Raw genomic sequence first — 20,000 nt, forward strand, 5'->3', positions numbered from 1 at the left:
GTAGTAGTAGTAGTAGTAGTAGTAGTAGTAGTAGTAGTAGTAGTAGTAGTATAGTGTAGTAGTAGTAGTAGTAGTAGTAGTAGTATTAGTAGTAGTAGTAATAGTAGTAGTAGTGATGATGATGATGTCATAATGGCTGTTGTAGTAGTAGTAGTGGTAGTGATGATGATGTGGTGGTGGTGGTCGTGGTGACTGTGGTTGTAGTAGTGGCAGTGGTTGTAGTAGTAGTGATGATGTGGTGTGGGTGGTTGTAGTAGTAGTGATGATGTAGTGGTACTGGTTGTAGTAGTAATGACGATGTGGTGGTGGTGGTTGTAGTAGTAGTGGTAGTGATGATGATGTGGTGGTGGTGGCTGTAGTAGTAGTGATAATGATGTGGTGGTGGTGGTTGAAGTAGTAGTGGCAGTGATGATGTGGTGGTGGTGGTGATTGTAGTAGTAGTGGTCGTGATGAAGATACGGTGGTGGTGGTTGTAGTGTGTGTGTGTGTGTGTGTGTGTGTGTGTGTGTGTGTGTTTGTGTGTGTGTTTGAGAGAGAGAGAGAGAGTGAGAGAGAGAGAGAGAGAGTGCTAAAAGTGCATCAAGTGATAAGTAGAGCAACACGAACTTTAAAAACCAATGAGGCTAAAGTTTGAGGTCAAAGTATTTGTTATTAGCTATTATTGGCAAGTGCAGCCTCGGAAATGGTGGCTCTCTGAGAGAAAGTCAACTCTTGTTTTGAATGTTTCACTGATTGTTGGTTTTTTAAACTTTAAATATATATAGCTTATCGTAAATACTTATGTTGAATTATTATGCTTTCATGTAGAAAAATGATTGTAGTTTATGAAACAACCAAAAACTGAAATTTGATCATTTTGACCATTTCCACTTTAAAACCTGTTTTCTTCGTTTTCCAAATCCCGACTTAATACCGTTTCGAGGCGGAGGGTCACAATTATCAATTAGGTTGATTAAAACAAACTAGTTGATTATTATTTGTGCGGCTATGTGGTCTAGTGGTATGACACTCGCTTTCGGATCGGAAGTCCTTGGTTCCGATCTCGCGCTCGGCGCATAGTTGAGTCCTTGGAAAAGACTCTTTACTCACATTCTCTCACCGTACTCAGGTGTAAAATGAGTACCTGGCCGTTAACAGCGTTGTCTTTGTCCGAAAAATTGTAATAGCGCCGAACAGGCGACATGTCCCGTCCTACATGTGAAATGGTGCCGTTGACCAGGGACCCCTTGTAAAGCGCTTTGAGCACATTTAGTGGATATTGCGCTATATAAAGCTCAATCTATTTATTTTATATTTACAAAAAAAAAACGGTTACCAAATAGTTTTGCTTGTTTTCTGTGACTGACTGATCTGGCGGGTAGGTTTGGTAAGCATAATAATATATGAAATCCTCAATTATCATTCAGGTTGATTAAAACAAATTTGTTGATTATTTTTCGCCATTCATTACGATGACGTGTTATCAAATTAGCCACCAACTACATGATAGCTGTGTGTGTCATTATAGTATAATTGGTATGACACACTCACTGACACGCCAGCACCATCTGCGATTTTATTTTTCATTATAAGCGACCCACCACCTGAAAACGGTATTATGTCGCGTCGGGGTAGACCAAGAATCTTTGGATAGGACGCTATATATAGGCCCATGGAGTAGGAGTTCATCCCGATTTCTATAGCGTGAACAGGACAATAGCAGTTGCTTGCTATCTTTCTGATAGGATGCTAGTCTATCACAAAGTACTTTCCGCCAGATCTAACAGACCCAGCTATCCAACCACTGCTAGGTGGACAGGGGGTGAGGTGAGGGTCAAAATAATTTCTACTGCACCCAGGATCAATTATCCGTCGGTCTCTTTCCATGTGAAGTGAGTGCTCTACCAACTGAGCTATCGTGACACCCATCTGTCAATTTAAACAGCCCTTATAATATTGGCAAAACCTCTCATATCTGGTACTTCGCGAAGTCCTAGGTTTGAAAGTCTTTACCAATATGAGAGTCATTATAGTATAGATAGAATGCGCTTGGCCAAGGAGTTCACAACATTGCCATCCGGAAGTATAACGGACCAACACACAAACTCTGTGTAACCATGAACTTTCATAGTCTGGTTAATACAGTTTAGTGAGAACAACTCACAAACGCGGATGGCAAAAACAATAACAAAGGCCTGAGTGACGTCATCTGCATACTATCTATAGATAGTATGCGCTTGGCCAAGAAGCTCAACATTTTGCCATCCGGAAATATAACGGACCAACACACAAAACTGTGTGTAACCATGAACGTTTATAGTATGAATAATACAGTTAGGTGAGAATTACTCATAAACGCGGATGGCAAAAAGCAATAACAAAGACCTGAGTGACGTTAACTTCATACTATCTATAAGCGCCCCACGACATGAAAACAGTAATATGTCGGGGTTGACCAAGAAGCTAAAATTTGACTTCGAGTTCTTAAGGGGCGGACAGCGTTGTTAGCGGTACGGTCAGTCTTTGCTTTGTACCTTAAAGGTACCGAGTTCGACCACCCGCCGCTGTGCTTTGTGCCTTTGAGCAATCAGTCACCCCGCCCTAGCCCAATTTGCAGGCAGCGCTGCACTGCGGCTGACGCCTGGGTTATTCCAGTCTTCCCTTGAAATAGACCCTAGAGACAAATTTACCCTATGGGATGAATAAAAGGAATTTTATTTTAATTATTTTATTTTTTTAAATTTTGACATTTTACCTGAATTAAAATGCACTTTTTGAGAAATGAATGCAGCTCCATAATTTACTTACCATCAATCTTACCATTTTCACTAGGAATTAAATTTTGATAATCTGATCCATTCCTACTTAATACTGAATCGAAAGGATGTGTCACATATTTAGTAAATTGAGGACATTTTGTTGACATGAGCTGTGTTGATTTCATACCGATGTGCAGAGTGAGTGCGTTGTTTATATATTCGCGAAAGACAAATTAGTGTAATATCAACGAATTATATTTCGTGCACGGATATACCGTGGATTGTTTTAATCAAAGGAATTAGAAGGTACGGAATTTCCTTTCTTTACACTTTCCAACAACGTAGTTAGATTGAATTTAATCTTTTGATATTATCTACTTCGAACATTGATTAAAGTATAATTGAACGGGTTCAATCAATAATGATGAGAAAATAGAGTATAGAGAAATGCCAGCACATGAAAAACAGAGAATAAAAAGTCACAGGGTCAATGCCAAACTCAGGATCCAATTGGATTTAATAGTCTGATGTCACGTCGCCCAGCTACGGCGGCCATCGTGGTTCAAAACAAAGAAAATTGGTACTTTTCATTCTTCATACTGGCCAGAACTTTTCATATGTCTTGTGATCAGAATGTGTAAAAGTCAAAACACGATCAGATTTATAATGGGGTTTTTTTCCTTGGATATGCTTTTATGCTCGTCGTAGAAATATTTCATAAGGGCCGCGCCATTGTTCCGATAGTTTAGAGTCAGTTACTAAGTTACCATGCGTCATTGTGAGGGAAGTGACGTTACTACTGTTGAGGCGTATTGACATGACACCCTCCGCCTGGCCGGGAGAGAGAGAGAGGGACCACAGCGACTGAGCTATCCAGCCACAATCTCTACCGGCCAAGCGGAGGGTGTCGTGTCAAATGGATCCCGAATTCGGCATTGACCCCGTGACTTTTTATTCCCTGTTTCCATCTGGCATTTCTCCATAACCTTTTTTTTGCCACCATTATTGATACAAATGCCCTCTCCACACTTTTTATGAATGGGCATGATCTATATTACATTTCCATGTGCTCGAGGTCATTGGTCACATTGGAATATGTGCTCAAAGTGACCCACATAGTGAAAAGTGTTCACAGTTTTTGAAATAGCTAACATCACGATTGGTCATTATGTTCAGCTTGACACGTGGGTATGCTTACAACTTTCATAAACAATGCAGAGTGTTTACATTTCTGAAGAAGCATCCAATAGTTGGACAGTAACAAATCATGTGATTGATGACTTGGACGAAAACCTGAATTTTGATCGCTCCCATTGAATGGGTTCGTTATACGAGTATATACAGAACCCAAGTTCAGTTTGGCCTCAATTATTCGAGAAATTATTATGTCAGCTTTTGTAACTCTTGCAGATTGCAATGTTGTGAGTTTCTTAGCCAAGCGCATACTATCTATAGATAGAATGCGCTTAGCAGCTCACAACATTGCCATCCGGAAGTATAACGGACCAACACACAAAACTCGGTGTAACCATGAAGTGTTATAGTCTGGATAATACAGTAAAGTGACAATTACTCGTATGGCATAAAACAACAAAGACCCTGACGTCAACTTCATTATATCTATACATTCTGCTACTAAAATAGTTATAACTCCTTATATAGATAGAATGCGCTTGGCCAAGGAGTTCACAACATTGCCATCCGGAAGTATAACGGACCAACACGCAAACTCTGTGTAACCATGAACTTTTATAGTCTGGTTAATACAGTTTAGTGAGAACAACTCACAAACGCGGATGGCAAAAACAATAACAAAGGCCTGAGTGACGTCATCTGCATACTATCTATGGATAGTTCGAAGATGACGTCACACAGGTCTTTGTTATTGTTTTTTGCCATCCTCGTTTATGAGTAGTTCTCACTAAACTGTATTAACCAGACTATAAACCATATAAAAGGGAAAATAAAAGTGCTAAAACGTTCTGGTAAGATGAAGTGCGAGAGTGGTTCTATAGATAGTTCGAAGATGACGTCAGTCAGGCCTTTGTTATTGTTTTTGCCATCCGCGTTTGTGAGTTGTTCTCACTAAACTGTATTAACCTGACTATAAAAGTTCATGGTTGCACAGAGTTTGTGTGTTGGTCCGTTATACTTCCGGATGGCAATGTTGTGAACTCCTTGGCCAAGCGCATTCTATCTATACAGGTCTCAGCCACATGTACGCCAATTTTCATGATTTCAATCCCAATGTCACGGTTTTAGCTCAATTTCCCCTGATACAATGACTATGAAGAAAATATATGTATTTACGCAGTTATTTCCCTTGTTTGATATAGCTGTTATCGGGATGATTTCAGGCCTTAATCCGAAACGTTATGATAGATTGCCAGAATGGTTCTATAACCGATGGATTTTTCATTGGTCTTCGTAACCTGTATGCAAATTTTCATGCTTTCAACCCGAATTTCCACGGCTTTAGCCTAATTCCCCTTATTACTTGAATTATGACTCGTGGAACCATAAAAAGGAAAGTGATTTTCTTTTTCTTATCGTCTCTTTTTTTTTCTTATTGCTTTAAAACTTTAACTGCACTTTTGACATTTCTAGGTTATTTAAGAACCAGGAGATATGAGTAGAATGAAATAGTCAACAAATCAACAGATCGTTTTGTTTTTTGTTTTTAAGGGTTTTACGGCGCTTGCAACATAATAACTCACTAAACCCTAACACCGACTATATCCGTAGTTTACCCGGGTTACTTTTACCCCATGCCTCTAGAGAGACAGATTATAGGGGTAGTATCAAAGCTAATGTTTTTCATTTCTACATGTTAGTGACATGGTAGTTGAATAAAAAAATATATATGTTCATTTTTAATACATTTTTTCCAATCTTGAAAAGTATCAAACATGTCTAGGATTGAGTGAGTTAAGGTCATATCAGCACCATTAAAAAGAAAGAATATGAGATAGTAAAAAGTTCTGGAATTAGAGTTAAATTACCCAAGAAAAAAGGTAAGACAAAGGGGAACTGGTTCAAATAGGAAACAGATTTAGATTCCAAGAGTTTGAGACCATCTCATGGTCTCATCCAGGCACAAGCACAGGTCCCCATTTAGAGGAACACACTCAAATGTTTACAAATCATTCATGTAAACAAAACATAATATAGAGTGTATAACAGAGAGATGATTTACAAGACAAAAAATCATCTCAAAATATTCTAACTATAAATTTGACTGTTTCCCTCCCAGCTAGGGTATTCGGCCAGGGCCAGGACAAAACTAAATAATCTCATCCCAAGACAAAGACAGAAAGCATGTTGAAAAACTTATATAGGGGAATAAAAGACACAGTAAGTGCCTCCATGCCCATTATGGGTGGTCAGGAACCCCACCCAGAAATCAACAGATCAGGATGTCACTTGAAGTAAGACATATATCTAGATCAAAATCAAAAGGAAGACAAAAGTAAATGTAAGCAATACATCCGATAGTCTAGTCTGAGACCACTCAATAGTCTAATCTAGACACAAGACAAAAGCACTAGCATTGTACACTATATAATAATAATAATAATAATAATAATAATAATAATAATAATAATAATAATAATAATAATAATAATAATAATAATAATAATAATAATAATAATAATAATAATAAAAATAAAAATAATAATAATAATAATAATAATAATAATAATAATAATAATAATAATAATAATAATAATAATAATAATAATAATAATAATAATAATAATAATAATATATAATAATAATAATAATTTATTATATTGCATCCCAAAAAGGAAATTTTTTGTACAGACGTGTTATAATTTACACAATAAGATAAAAATACAGTGGAAATAGGATGTATGCTCCGTGGTATACGTCGGACGTTAAAGAAGCTAAAACGAAGTGTCGGAGAGCAGAAAGACGGCTGAAAACATCAGGCCTCATGATTCATCGTGAAATATTCAAGAGCGCATTTCGTGCCTGGAAGACAACAATAAAAAAGGCAAAGACCACGTATTTTCTTTCAAAATTTGAAACTTCTAAATCTTGTAAACAATTATTTAACATCTGCAATGATCTACTTGGACGTGAAAGATGCACTTCATTACCATCTACAACCAATCAAAGAGACTTGCCAGACACATTTGTCAACTTTTTAAAAGACAAAATCCATAACATTCGTTCAGAACTAGATCGGCATGAACCATTTATAGATACAAATACATTCTGTGGTACCCCTTTAGACAAGTTCCAACCAGTTTCACCTAGTTTCATAAACGAGTTGATAAAAAAAGCCCCATTAAATCCTGCGACCTTGATCCCCTACCAGCACAGCTTTTGGCCAGCTCCATCGATACATTATTACCATCCATTACATCAATCATAAATACATCCATACTGACTGGCGAAGTTCCATCGTGCTTTAAAAGTGCCCTCGTCAAACCACTTCTGAAGAAACCATCACTAGACCACAATATATTAAACAATTATCGTCCTGTATCAAATTTACCTTTTTTGTCAAAACTTTTGGAGAAGGTAGTTCTTACACAATTAACATCTCATCTTAAGAACAACAGTTTGGAACAACCCTTTCAGTCAGCCTACAAACATCAACACAGTACTGAAACGGCGCTTCTTAAAATCTTTAATGACTTGTTATGTAATGCTGATGCTAACAATATCAATGTATTATGCCTTTTAGATCTTTCAGCTGCCTTTGACACCATTGACCATGACATTTTGTTAAGAAGACTAGAAAATACGTTCGGCATAAAAGGAATTGCCCTTAAATGGTTTACATCATATTTACAGGATCGATGGCAGACTGTCGTGGTGAATGGTGTTCAGTCAGAACAAGTTTTACTAAATTTTGGAGTGCCACAAGGCTCTGTTCTTGGCCCTGTCCTTTTTACTGTATATATGCAGCCCCTTTCTAGTGTGATATCCAGATTCAATCTGAGTTATCATTTTTATGCAGATGATACGCAAATATATGATTCAGCACCCCTTAGTAATTTACAGTTCTTAATACAACGAATTACGAGCTGTTTTAATGAGATTAAATCTTGGATGTACCACAATAAGTTAAAATTAAATGATAGTAAAACTGAGATTTTAATGTGTGGAAGACCGAGTATCCTTAAACAGGCAAATAAATCACTAATTACTCTCGGAAATAGCACAATAGAATTTTCAAATAAAGCAAAAAACCTTGGCGTCATCATTGATAAAGATCTTTCCATGACAAGCCACGTGAATAACACCATACAATCTATGTACATAGAAATGAAAAAAATAAGCAAAATTCGTAATTTAATACCGAAGCATATAACAGAACTTTAATTAATTCCTTGGTTTTATCTAAATTGGACTATTGTAACTCCCTTTGGGCGAATTTAACTAAAGACAAAATTAGCAAACTTCAGGTTGCTCAAAATAACGCAGCCAGGCTCATTGTACGCAATAACAAAAAATACCCGTCAGCAACTCTTCTTCTCCGTGAGTTACATTGGCTTCCTGTTGAAAAAAGAGTTGCCTATAAGATTTGTACTGTTGTCTACAAATCCCTGAGCACGAACAGTCCCTCCTATATTAAAGACCTTCTAAACATATATGTCCCCAATAGAAACTTGAGGTCAAGCAATGACCAATCAATCCTTGTCAAACCTAAGCCATTGCGTAAAATAGGTGAACAGTCTTTTCAATTTTCGGCCCCCCATTTTTGGAACTCTCTCCCGTCACACGTGAGATGCTCGGATTCGTTGACAACGTTCAAATCTCGCTTAAAGTTTTATCTTTTTACGTCTTAATGTTGCAATATTATTTTCATATTTTGTTGTTGTTAAATTGAATTCGTATCACGTTTCCTTCACACTTGTCTCACTGTAATATGTTTTGTTTTATATCACTGTAAAGCGCTTAGAGCCTGTGACAACGGGGTAAAGCGCTATATAAATGCCATTTATTATTATTATTATTATATAAAAAAGGAGCAGCTCCATTACCAGAGCTGCGCTTTATAATATGAATAATTTCAACAGTGTGAAATAGGTAAAACTGTCACTATAAATTGAAAATTGAAAAGAATGCAAAACAAATAAATTAATTAATTAATTTTTACATTATTTGAAAGTAAAAATGCGAACTAATTATATAAAATGATCATCTTTAGTTACGACATTGGGTGAATATTAATTCAGAAAGTGAGTGGAGCTGGCACTTAGGTTGATAATAACAAGAGATGGACACAAAATTTACCATGGATAGATCTATGGTTTATTGACTTTTTCCTTTTCATAAATTTCCTGCCACAAAAAAAAATAGTATTGCCGTAATCTCACACAAAAAAGCACTTCAAAAAAATTTAGTTACAAAACATTTAACCCTCTCCTTACTACTATAGAAAAATCGTCATATTCGTTACGATACAACCAACCTTTTTCTTATTCAATTTTCTTTTATACATCATAAAATTCTAAGAAAATGAACAGTATGTTGTAAAGCATGTTTTGCTAAATAAATTATGGATCGCAAGAACTTTACTGCTATTGTGTTTGAGTGATAAAAAATGTATTTTGTGTTAGTTGGATGTGAAGTTTTGGAAATGGCTGGTAAGGAGAGGGTTAACTTCAAACATCGATCAATTGCGATGACACTTAGCTCGTTTCGTTTACCAAAATGTGTAAAATCAGAAACATATCCAAAGTTGTAGGTAGGTCACGAGAGTCCGTCGATAACTGGAGAAAAAGTGGGGATTTTTTGTCGGAATTTTTTTTGTTTAAGTAAGATTTATTTTTGGTCCATACTGCATTGTTTGATTAGTTCTCAAATCGCGTCTCTTGATCTTTCCTAACGTTGTCTTGGAATACAAACCGATGCCAGTTGTCTCTGAGTACAAGGTTCTAGTACATATCTATGTCCCTGGATATTTTGAGATATTCTGCAGATGAAATAAAAAGATAGAAGCTATATGGCAGCAATGCAACAAGTAGAGAAGAAAAGTAGCTCATTATAGCATCAGAGCTTATTGGGGGGGGGGTTATTCATATTTTGTAGCGTTAGACGGGCAGTTACAATTGCTTGTTACCACTTTGATAGGACGCTGGTCTATTGCAACGTATCTATCTATCTATCTATCTATCTATCTATCTATCTATCTATCTATCTATCTATCTATCTACCTATCTATCTATCTACCTATATATCTATCTATCTATCAATGTATGTATCTATCTATCTATCTATCTATCTATCTACCTATCTTTAATATAATTGTATAAGCATAAATCACATGGATAAATTAAAATCAAATACAACCAACATGTGTACTACAACTTTTCTCGTTTCAGGTGATATAATATTATAATTCAATCGATTCCTGCAAGGATATGAACGATTGCGAAACAGTTAAAACGTATCGCGTTACTTTTGTGCACAAAGCCGCACAAAAATTATCATAAATAACAATGTGAAATGGAATATAAGCTTCAATTTAATTACGAAAAAAGGTAGAATGGACATTTCGGGTTTCCCCTTTATCAACAAACAGGACGATGAAACATTACAGATGAATGAGATGATGTGGTAGTGGCGTTGTTAAGATGAATCATTCAGAGAGACGGAGAGAGAGAGAGAGAGAGAGAGAGAGAGAGAGAGAGAGAGAGAGAGGAGGGGAGAGAAGTGAGAGATATGAGTTACCCATGTAGTTGATCAATCCGTCACCGTCCTGATCAACTTTTTCAATCATCTCCGCCACCTTTGCTTTATTGATATATCTTTTAGAACTGTACATTATTACGTTCTTAATCTCTAGCTTGGACAACTTTCCGGTTTTGTTAACATCGATAGCTCTGAAGGCTTGGAGTAACATGTTGTGCGACGTGGGAAGAGCTGGCATCAGCTCCAAGAACTCGTCAAAATTAACTCCACTGTCACCTGTATTTGATTTAGAATGAAAAATGTAGAAATTCTAATCCGTCCTTTGGTTATTTGGTGTTGAGACATTTTAACAAGTCGGATAACAAGCATAATCTGTCGATACATTATGGTGGCCCATGGCATTATTGTGTCGATAGATTATGTGGCCACTGGCCTTACTCTGTCGATACATTATGGTGGCCCGTGACTATAAACTGTGGATACATTATGGTGGCCCATGATTTTAAACTGTGGATACATTCTGTCGCACACGGCCTTAATCTGTCGATACATTATGGTGGCCCATGGCCTTAATCTGTCGATACATTATGGTGGCCTGTGACTATAAACTGTGGATACATTATGGTGGCCCATGGGCTTAATCTGTCGATACATTATGGTGGCCCGTGGGCTTAATCTGTCGATACATTATGGTGGCCCATGGGCTTAATCTGTTGATACATTATGGTGGCCCATGGGCTTAATCTGACGATACATTATGGTGGCCCATGGGCTAAATCTGTCGATACATTATGTGGCCCATGGGCTTAATCTATGGATATATTATGGTGGCCCATGGGCTTAATCTGTTGATGTATTATGGTGGCCCATGGGCTTAATCTGTCGATACATTGTGATGACCATAACCTTAATCTGTCGATACATTATATGGCCCATGTCCTCGAAATGATAATATGCAGGGGTGAGCTAGGCGCCAAGAAGGGATAAAATAGTTAAAATTATCAAAAAATTGACATCAGCTTGATGATTATTTGTATTGTTTTCAGGGTTGTATTTTTTTAGTTTTTATATAGAGCAATATTCACTAAACCTGCTCAAAATGGTTTTACAAGGAGTCCCTGACCAACAGCAACACTTAACATGTAGGCCGTACATGACGCCTGTTAGGCGATATTACATTTTTTCCGACAAAGACACGCTGTACTCCTCATCCTCCTTCTCCTCCTCTTTACCTTCCTCCTGCTCCTCCTCACCATCCTCATCATTATCATCTTCATCATCATCATCATCATCATCATCATCATCATCATCATCATTATCACCACTACCACCACCACCACTACCACCACCATCATCACCACCACCATCACCACCACCACCACCATCATCATCACCATCATAATCATCATCATCACCATCATTATCATCGTAGAACTTCCACACACAAAAAAAAAACACACCTCACCATGTTTATTCTCTGCAAACAATCTTCTCAAGGTATATTCTTTAGGAATCTTTTCTGCTTCTTTTAGTGCGCTGATCATCTTATTCAATTCTTCAAGGGATATCCTGCCATTACCGTCTACGTCAGCGCATTGAAAAAGGTTCTTGTAGGCTGAGAATTAATCATATTAAGAAGATCTCACATTTTTTAAACAAGTATAAAAAAAAGATACTAAAACATATGAAGACATGCGTTTTATTCATGTCATCAATTTATAATTAATCTTCGTGTTTTCAAACGTTTTTTTCTCATGTAGACTAATTACTATTTTGAGTTGAATAAAACATATTTAATATTAGCAAGATTGTATTTTTAAATTACCAGTATCATGATCATTGTCATTATTATCATTATTGTTTTTACTATTATATAAATGTTACCATCATTATCATCACCATTATCATCATCATTATCATTATTATCATCATCATCATCACCATCGTCATCATCGTCATCATTACTATTATTATTATTATTATTATTATTATTATTAATATTATTATTATGATTAGTAGTAGTAGTAGTAGTAGTAGTAGTAGTAGTAGTAGTAGTAGTAGTAGTAGTAGTAGTAGTAGTAGTAGTCGTAGTAGTAGTAGTAGTAGTAGTAGTAGTAGTAGTAGTAGTAGTAGTAGTAGTAGTAGTAGTAGTTTCAGTAGTATTATTGGTATTTTATTGTTATTATTATTATTATTATTATTATTATTATTATTATTATTATTATTATTATTATTATTATTATTATTATTATTTAGTATATTATTAACATCATCATCATCATCATCATCATCATCATCATCATCATCATTGTTATCAACATTATCATCACCATCATCATTATCATTAATCTTATTATTATCATATTGTTGTACGCACTATCGATCGCACTTTTGTATATCTATAAGGTTACACTAATTATTAAGGTTTTTTTTTTTTTTATTAAAGTACACATTCTGTGATACTAGACAAAACCTGTTGGAATCTACCCATATTACCTTGAATATCCTTTTCATTATAGTCATCTTTACTCTTAGAAGACATCTGAAACGGAAAGAGAGTTGATAAAATATCATTTGATCATTCCTTGTTGAGTTGAAAAATCGAGTCGGACTTACGTAGGTTTAAAAAAATGAGAATTTATACAGACCAATATCAACTAAACTTCCTCAAAGCGCTTTACAAAGGGTCCCTCGCCAACAGCAACATTTAACACGAAGGACGGGATATGACGCCTGTTAGGCGATATTACAATTTTTTTCGGACAGAGACAACTCTGTTAACGGCCAGGTAATCATTTTACAGCTGAGTACGGTGAGATAATGTGAGTAAAGAGACTTTTCAAAGGACTCAACTATGCGCCGAGCGAGGCTCGAACCCAGGGCCTTCTGATCCGAAAGCGAGTGTCATACCACTAGACCACAGTACTTTTAGAATATTTCTAGACGCTTCAATCACCACAGAGGCTAACTTACACGCGAGATCCAATCAATATTTTTATTTAAGACTTTTCATTGATTTATGTGGTGGAAAAGGCATCAGCAGTCGTGACGTCACTTCCCTCGTAATGACGGTTATTATCTTAGCAACTAGTTCTAAACTATCGGAATAATGGCGGACGCCCTTATGAAATACTTCTCCCACGAGCATAAAAGCGTTTTCAGAGGAGAAAACCATTATAAATCTGATCATGATTTGACTTTTATACATTCTGATCACATGACATCTTAAAAAGTTCTCGACAGCATGAACAATAAAAAAAACCGATTTCCTTTGTTTGGAACCAAGCTGCTGGTTGCTGGGCGGACGTGACGTCAGAGTATTTAATCCTATTGTCTCTGAATCCTTATCATTTGGCTGAGTCGGTTGTCAATGCCTATTCCGAGGCCAATGCCATATTCAATAAACTATTTCGCATCAGTTGCAATGGTTCTTGGTTGTATATTTTTACATTTTTGTGCATTTGCATAATATAATATTATATATGTATACCTGGTCGCCATAGATTCTCAACTTTGTGTTTATACATTTTCATGGATGCCACGTCTGTAAACGAAATTCCATTTTTTGGATGAATAAAGTATATATATTATTATTATTATTATTATTATTATTATTATTATTATTATTATTATTATTATTATTATTATTATTATTATTATTATTATTATTATTATTATTATTATTATTATCATTATATAATCTGATTCATCCCTTTCTAACTTTAAGATATTTTGCAATGTTTATTTATAATAAATTATACATAATATGATACCAAAATAATATAAATCCGTAATAATTAAAATCATAAATGCTGTGATTCTAAGGATTCTGGGGTTTGAATTGTTACGAGTGGGTCACCTGGAATTACAAATAAAAAAACATTGAGCTTTATATAGCGCAATATCCACTAAATCTGCTCAAAGGGCTTTACAAGGGGTCCATGGTCAACAGCAACATTTAACATGTAGGACGGGACATGACGCCAGTTAGGCGATATTACAATTTTTCGGACAAAGACAACGCTGTTAACGGCCAGGTACTCATTTTACACCTAAGTACGGTGAGAGAATGTGTGAGAGAGAGAGAAAGAGAAAGAGGGAGAGAGTACGAAATATACATAGAGGAAGAAAGAGAAAAATTGAAAGGGATAAACAGAGAGAGAGAAAGGGAGAGATAGAGAAAGAGAGAGAGAGAGAGAGAGAGAGAGAGAGAGAAAAGGAGAGAGTGCGAAATATTACATAGAGGAATAAAGAGAAAAATTCAAAGGGATAAACGCAGAGAGAGAGAGAGAGAGAGAGAGAGAGAGAGAGAGAGAAAGAGAGAGAGAGAGAGAGAGAATGAGATAGAGAGAAGTGTGTGAAATTGTTGCACGCACGCGACGCATGTGTGTGTGTGTTTGTTTGTTTGTCTCTGCGTGTGTGTGTGTGTGTGTGTGTGTGTTTGTGTGTGTGTGTTTCAGTTGATTTTTTTTCAAGGGTATAAAAAGTAAAGTGGCAAATAATTAACAACAATTCTCTGCACGATATGAGATAGACAATTAATTACGGCCACTTACCTGTATGCCTCTATTGTAATTATGAGAACTCATTTTACAAAGTCTTTTGCAATAAGAAAGCCACAAGACAGTGTCAACCAATAACAACAACAGTTGCAACTCAACTTATTACACAAAATGACTACTAAAAAAAGTAGAGGGGCTCTTATTTAAAAACAAGTCAAGACAAGATAGATCTACACGGACCATGTCTTATCACTTCAGTGATCACAAAATTGGGGTCATGTTAACAATTTAATTTACAAGATAAGATACTTTACTTACTTTTTTTAAAATTTAAAAAATTGAGATTTGTAAAGCACAATATCCACTAAATGTGCTCAAAGCGCTTTACAAGGGATCCCTGGTCAACAGCAACATTTAACATGTAGGACGGGACATGCGCCTGTTATATATTACAATTTTTCGGACAAAGACACCGCTGTTAACGGCCAGGTACACATTTTGCACCTGAGTACGGTGAGAGAGTGTGAGTAAAGAGCCTTTTCCAAGGTCTCAACTATGCGCCGAGCGCGAGGCTCGAACCCAGGACCTTCAGATCCGAAAGCGAGTATCATACCATTAGACCACATAGCCGCACTTACTTCCTCTAAGGCATTTCATAAACACATAAGGTAGACAGTAAGGGCACCAGTGACTTCAGTCTTCTTTCAGCTTCCGGACCTCACCCCAGGTCCAAACGAAGGATGTCATCATATCTCTCTCTCTCTCTCTCTCTCTCCCTCTCTCCCTCTCTCTCTCTCTCTCTCTCTCTCTCTCTCTCTCTCTCTCTCTCTCTCTCTCTCTCTCTCTCTCTCTCTCTCTCTCTCTTTCTTTCCACCGACCTTCTTCAAGTTTCCAGTGGTCTTCCCCTAATGCGATTACCCTGCAGTGTCCACCTCAGCGCTATTTTCGGGATTGCTCCCTCCTTCATCCGACAAACATGGCCAATCTTTTTGATTTGACTGTTTCAGAAATTAGGGTCATTTCATCTTTATGTAGCATCTCTTTAGTTGATATTTAGTTGGGCCAAAAAATGTGGAAGGTGTTTTTTCGTTGACATTTGTTTTGGAAATTTCTATTTTGCAACAAATGCTTTTTGTTGATTTCTCCATCTAAAAGAACGGATAACACATTACTTTTGATAATGCGCATTTTCTTTGCATGCCAAAGTTTGTTTAAAGTGCCAAAAGTTTTTTAACCTTTCATTATTTCCTTTACTTAGTTCCCAACTTCAGACATTTTAGCTCCAAGATAGCAAATCAATCCACGTTTTCTATCTCATCTCTCAATAGTTTGATGGGTTCTTTCTGTTTTGCATTTATTCTCATTGTTTTTGAGATTGAAGGTTAAACATACAATCAATAGAAGGAACGAAATTGACATCACTCAACTCTTTTAAAATTGTTTTTAGACAGTCACTTTAATGATCGCTATGACTGAATTCTATCAATCAGACTATAGATAGTATGCGCTTGGCTAAGAAGCTCAAAACATTGCCATCCAGAAGTATAACGAACCAGCACACAAAACTGTTTGTATCCATGAACGTTTATAGTCAGGTTAATACAGTTCAGTGAGCATTACTCATAAACGCGGATGGCATCTTGTTTGTAAATCGTAAGACAACATCATTTATTGATAATAATCAGACTGTGACAAACTGTTAATCGTCTCTATGTTATATATCTATTATGTTTGTGTTGGGATTTGAGCTTAAGCATAACTGATGCCTTGTAAACAAACTTCTCGGAGTTTTGTGTCTTGAACCGTAGCCATCGTTAACTCATTGTCTGACACTAGAACCGTAGCCATGGTTAACTTAAAGAATGACACCGACCCAAAAAACGACGTCAAAATGCCAGTTGTTGGCCACAAAAGAAAACAAATCGTGAGTTGTATTCAATAGTTCAACCAATGGGACCACTTGTTTCCATGAGCACTTGTAACGACAACTCACTAGGCGGTGCAAAAACCTAATAGTCTAGAGATAGTACGAAGTTGACGTCACTCGGGTCTTTATTTTTGCTTTTTGCCATCCGCGTTTTATGAGTATTTCTCACTAAACTGTATTAACCAGACTATAAACGTTCAAGGTTACACATAGTTTTCTGTGTTGGTCCGTTATACTTCCGGATGGCAATGTTGTGAGCTTCTTAGCTATAGATAGTATGCGCTTGGCTTAGAAGCTCATAACATTGCCATCCGGAAGTATAACGGACCAACACACAAAACTGTGTGTATCCATGAACGTTTATAGTCGGGTTAATACAGTTCAGTGAGCATTACTCATAAACGCGGATGGCAAAAAACAATAACAATGACCTGAGTGACGTCATCTTCGAACTATCTATAGATAGTATGCGCTTGGCTAAGAAGCTCATAACATTGCCATCCGGGAGTATAACGGACCAACACCCAAAACTGTGTGTATCCATGAACGTTTATAGTCGGGCTAATACAGTTCAGTGAGCATTACTCATACACGCGGAGTCAAAAAACAATAACAAAGACCTGAGTGACGTCATCTGCATACTATCTATAGGGTTATCTTATCGACGGATAATCAAAATTAATGTACCCTGGTCAAAAGCTTAGTGTTTTGTTTTTGTTTTGTTTGTTTTTTTGTTTTTTTTTTTTTGTTTGTTGTTTTTTTGGGGGGGGGGGGTTTGGGGGGGGGGTTGTTTTGTTTTTGCAGTTTATTTGTTGTTTATTAGTTTTGTTTGTTTTGTTGGTTTTTTTTTTCATTTTAATTCTTTTTGAGGGGTTTTATTTGCGTATGGTATGGTCTATTCTGATCTTATCATATCTTACTAAAGGCTTAATAGAAATTATCCTTTAAATGCCTTATACAATAGTTTATAATCACAAAATCTCATATAGCTTGTATTGTATCATTCACAGACAGTTTTACAGAACTTTGAATGTCACGAAAAATGTATCATTACGGCGATGTAAAATCAAAAAATACAACCATAGAATACTGGTAATTGAAAACTGGTCAAGATTGAATGAATCATAAATGTACAAAGTTATAGTACAATGAAATATCAATGGCAAAAATAGTCATGAAATCAACAACGATCCTAAGCATACATAAGTCAGATCAATTTCTCAGTTCTGAATGTAAACATAATAATATGTGATTATGAATACTATTTTTGAAAGTTTTGTGAAGCAATAAAAGGTAGCCTTTCGCATCACTAAAAAGTATAAACTTTACGCTTGGATTAAAAATAAAAATGACAGGCCAGAAAATATAAAGAAAAAAATATATTATTATCTTCATCGCATAGTCGTTTTTTTTTTTTTTCTTTTTTGTCTGGCTCAGCAATTTACACACATCACTAAGTCAAGCCTAATTTCATCTGTGAAGCAATAAAAGGAAGCTGAATAATAAATGTAACCTTTCACATCAATAAAAAGTACAAACTTTACGCTTGGATTAAAAATAAAAATGACAGGCCAGAAAATATAAAGAAAAAAATATATTATTATCTTCATCGCATAGTCATTTTTTTTTTCTTTTTTGTCTGGCTCAGCAATTTACACACATCACTAAGTCAAGCCTAATTTCATCTGACAAAGCAATTTACACATCACTCATTCAAGCCTAAGTAGACTGCATAGATATTTTGGATCACATCATCCGCGCATAATAATACTCTTCAACAGACGTAACGTCACTTCCTTCCTAATGACTCATGGTAACTTAGTAACACTGGCTCTAAACTATCGAAACAATGGCGGACGCCCGTATGAAATATTTCTCCGGCGAGCATAAAAGCGTATCCAGAGGGAAAAACCCATAAATTTGATCTTGTTTTGACTTTTACACATTCTGATCACAAGGCATATGAAAAGTTCTATCCAGCATGAAGAATAAAAAGTAATGATTTTCTTTGTTTAGAACCAAGATGGCCGCCGTTGCAGGGCGGCGTGACATCAGACTACTGAATCCAATTGGTCCATGTTTTTGATAGATGCTTTAACTCACTCAATCCTAGAGATTTTTGCTACTTTTCAAAATTGGAAAAAATGTATTAAAAATGAGCACGTACATAGTAGATAGTTTTATTCATTTACCATTGACATATAAAAACTAAAAACATTATCTTTGATATTACGCCTAAAATTTGTCTCAGAAAATGTAATGAATAGACATGGGGTAAAATGGGTAAACTCCGGACATAGTCGGTGTGAGGATTGAGTTAATATATAAATAAAGTGATTTGGGAGTCCAGATAGCTCAGTTGATAGAGCACTCGCTTCACACGCAAAAGGGACCGAGATCGATCACGGGTTTAGTCGAGATTTTTTTCTGACCCCCCCCCCCCCCCCCCACACACACACACACAAAAACTATGTGTAACCTTAAACGTTTATAGTCTGGATAATACAGTTAAGTGAGAATACGCTTCAACAGTCAAAACATCACTTCCCCCGTAATGGCGCATGGGAACTTAATAACTGGCTCTAAACTATCTGAACAATGGCGGACGCCATTATTAAATATCTCTCCGACGAGCACAAAAGCGTATCCAGAGGAAAAAAAAACAAACATCATAAATCTAATCATGTTTTAACTTTTACACATTCTGATCACAGGACATATGAAAAGTTCTGGCCAGCTGATTTTCTTTGTTTAGAACCACGATGGCCGCCGTTGCTGGGCGACGTGACATCAGATTATTGAATCCAATTACTCATAAACGCGGATTAAAAAAAAAAAAACAATAACAAAAATCCGATTGACGTCAACTTCATTCTATCTATATAGTGATATAATAGCTAAATGTTTGTTACAATGACAAATCGTGATGAATCCTGATGCAATTTCTACAAATAGTCTGGATCAATATATAGACAGTATGAATTGACTTCTCTCAGGTCTTTGTTTTTGTTTTTGTCATCCGCGTTTATGAGTAATTCTCACTAAACTGTATTAACCAGACTGTAAAAACGTTCAAGGTTACACATAGTTTTGTGTGTTGGTCCGTTATACTTCCGGATGGCAATGTTGTGAGTTTCTTGGCCAAGCGCACATTATCTA

At 36.2% G+C, this 20,000-nt stretch overlaps 2 protein-coding genes across 5 annotated transcripts in view; one reads left to right on the plus strand and one right to left on the minus strand.

Annotated features, from left to right (window-relative positions):
* LOC144957012 (zinc metalloproteinase nas-15-like) overlaps positions 1 to 20,000 on the plus strand; it is an 81,150-nt gene that overhangs the window by 25,888 nt on the left and 35,262 nt on the right. Inside the window, exon 1 of one of the 4 annotated variants that reach the window (XM_078887933.1) lies at positions 2,922 to 3,044. The exons of 2 other annotated variants lie outside the window; for them this stretch is intronic. The gene's annotated coding sequence lies outside the window, so the exon portion shown is untranslated. Of the gene's footprint in view, positions 1 to 2,921; positions 3,045 to 20,000 lie in introns of those variants that run through there. One more of the 4 variants, XM_078887931.1, reaches the window with a different exon arrangement.
* Positions 9,007 to 15,122, minus strand: LOC144956623 (uncharacterized). The gene is made up of 5 exons (XM_078887246.1): positions 14,969 to 15,122; positions 12,909 to 12,954; positions 11,878 to 12,027; positions 10,452 to 10,688; positions 9,007 to 9,693 (listed from the first exon to the last, which is right to left on the minus strand). The coding sequence occupies exons 1-5, from the start codon at positions 14,999 to 15,001 to the stop codon at positions 9,656 to 9,658; spliced, it is 504 nt and encodes a 167-aa protein (XP_078743372.1). The 5' UTR covers positions 15,002 to 15,122; the 3' UTR covers positions 9,007 to 9,655.

The sequence above is a fragment of the Berghia stephanieae genome, chromosome 11 (assembly GCF_034508935.2).
Source record: "Berghia stephanieae isolate SIO BIC M18660-M18661 chromosome 11, UCSD_Bste_1.3, whole genome shotgun sequence".
Lineage (NCBI taxonomy): Eukaryota > Metazoa > Mollusca > Gastropoda > Nudibranchia > Aeolidiidae > Berghia > Berghia stephanieae.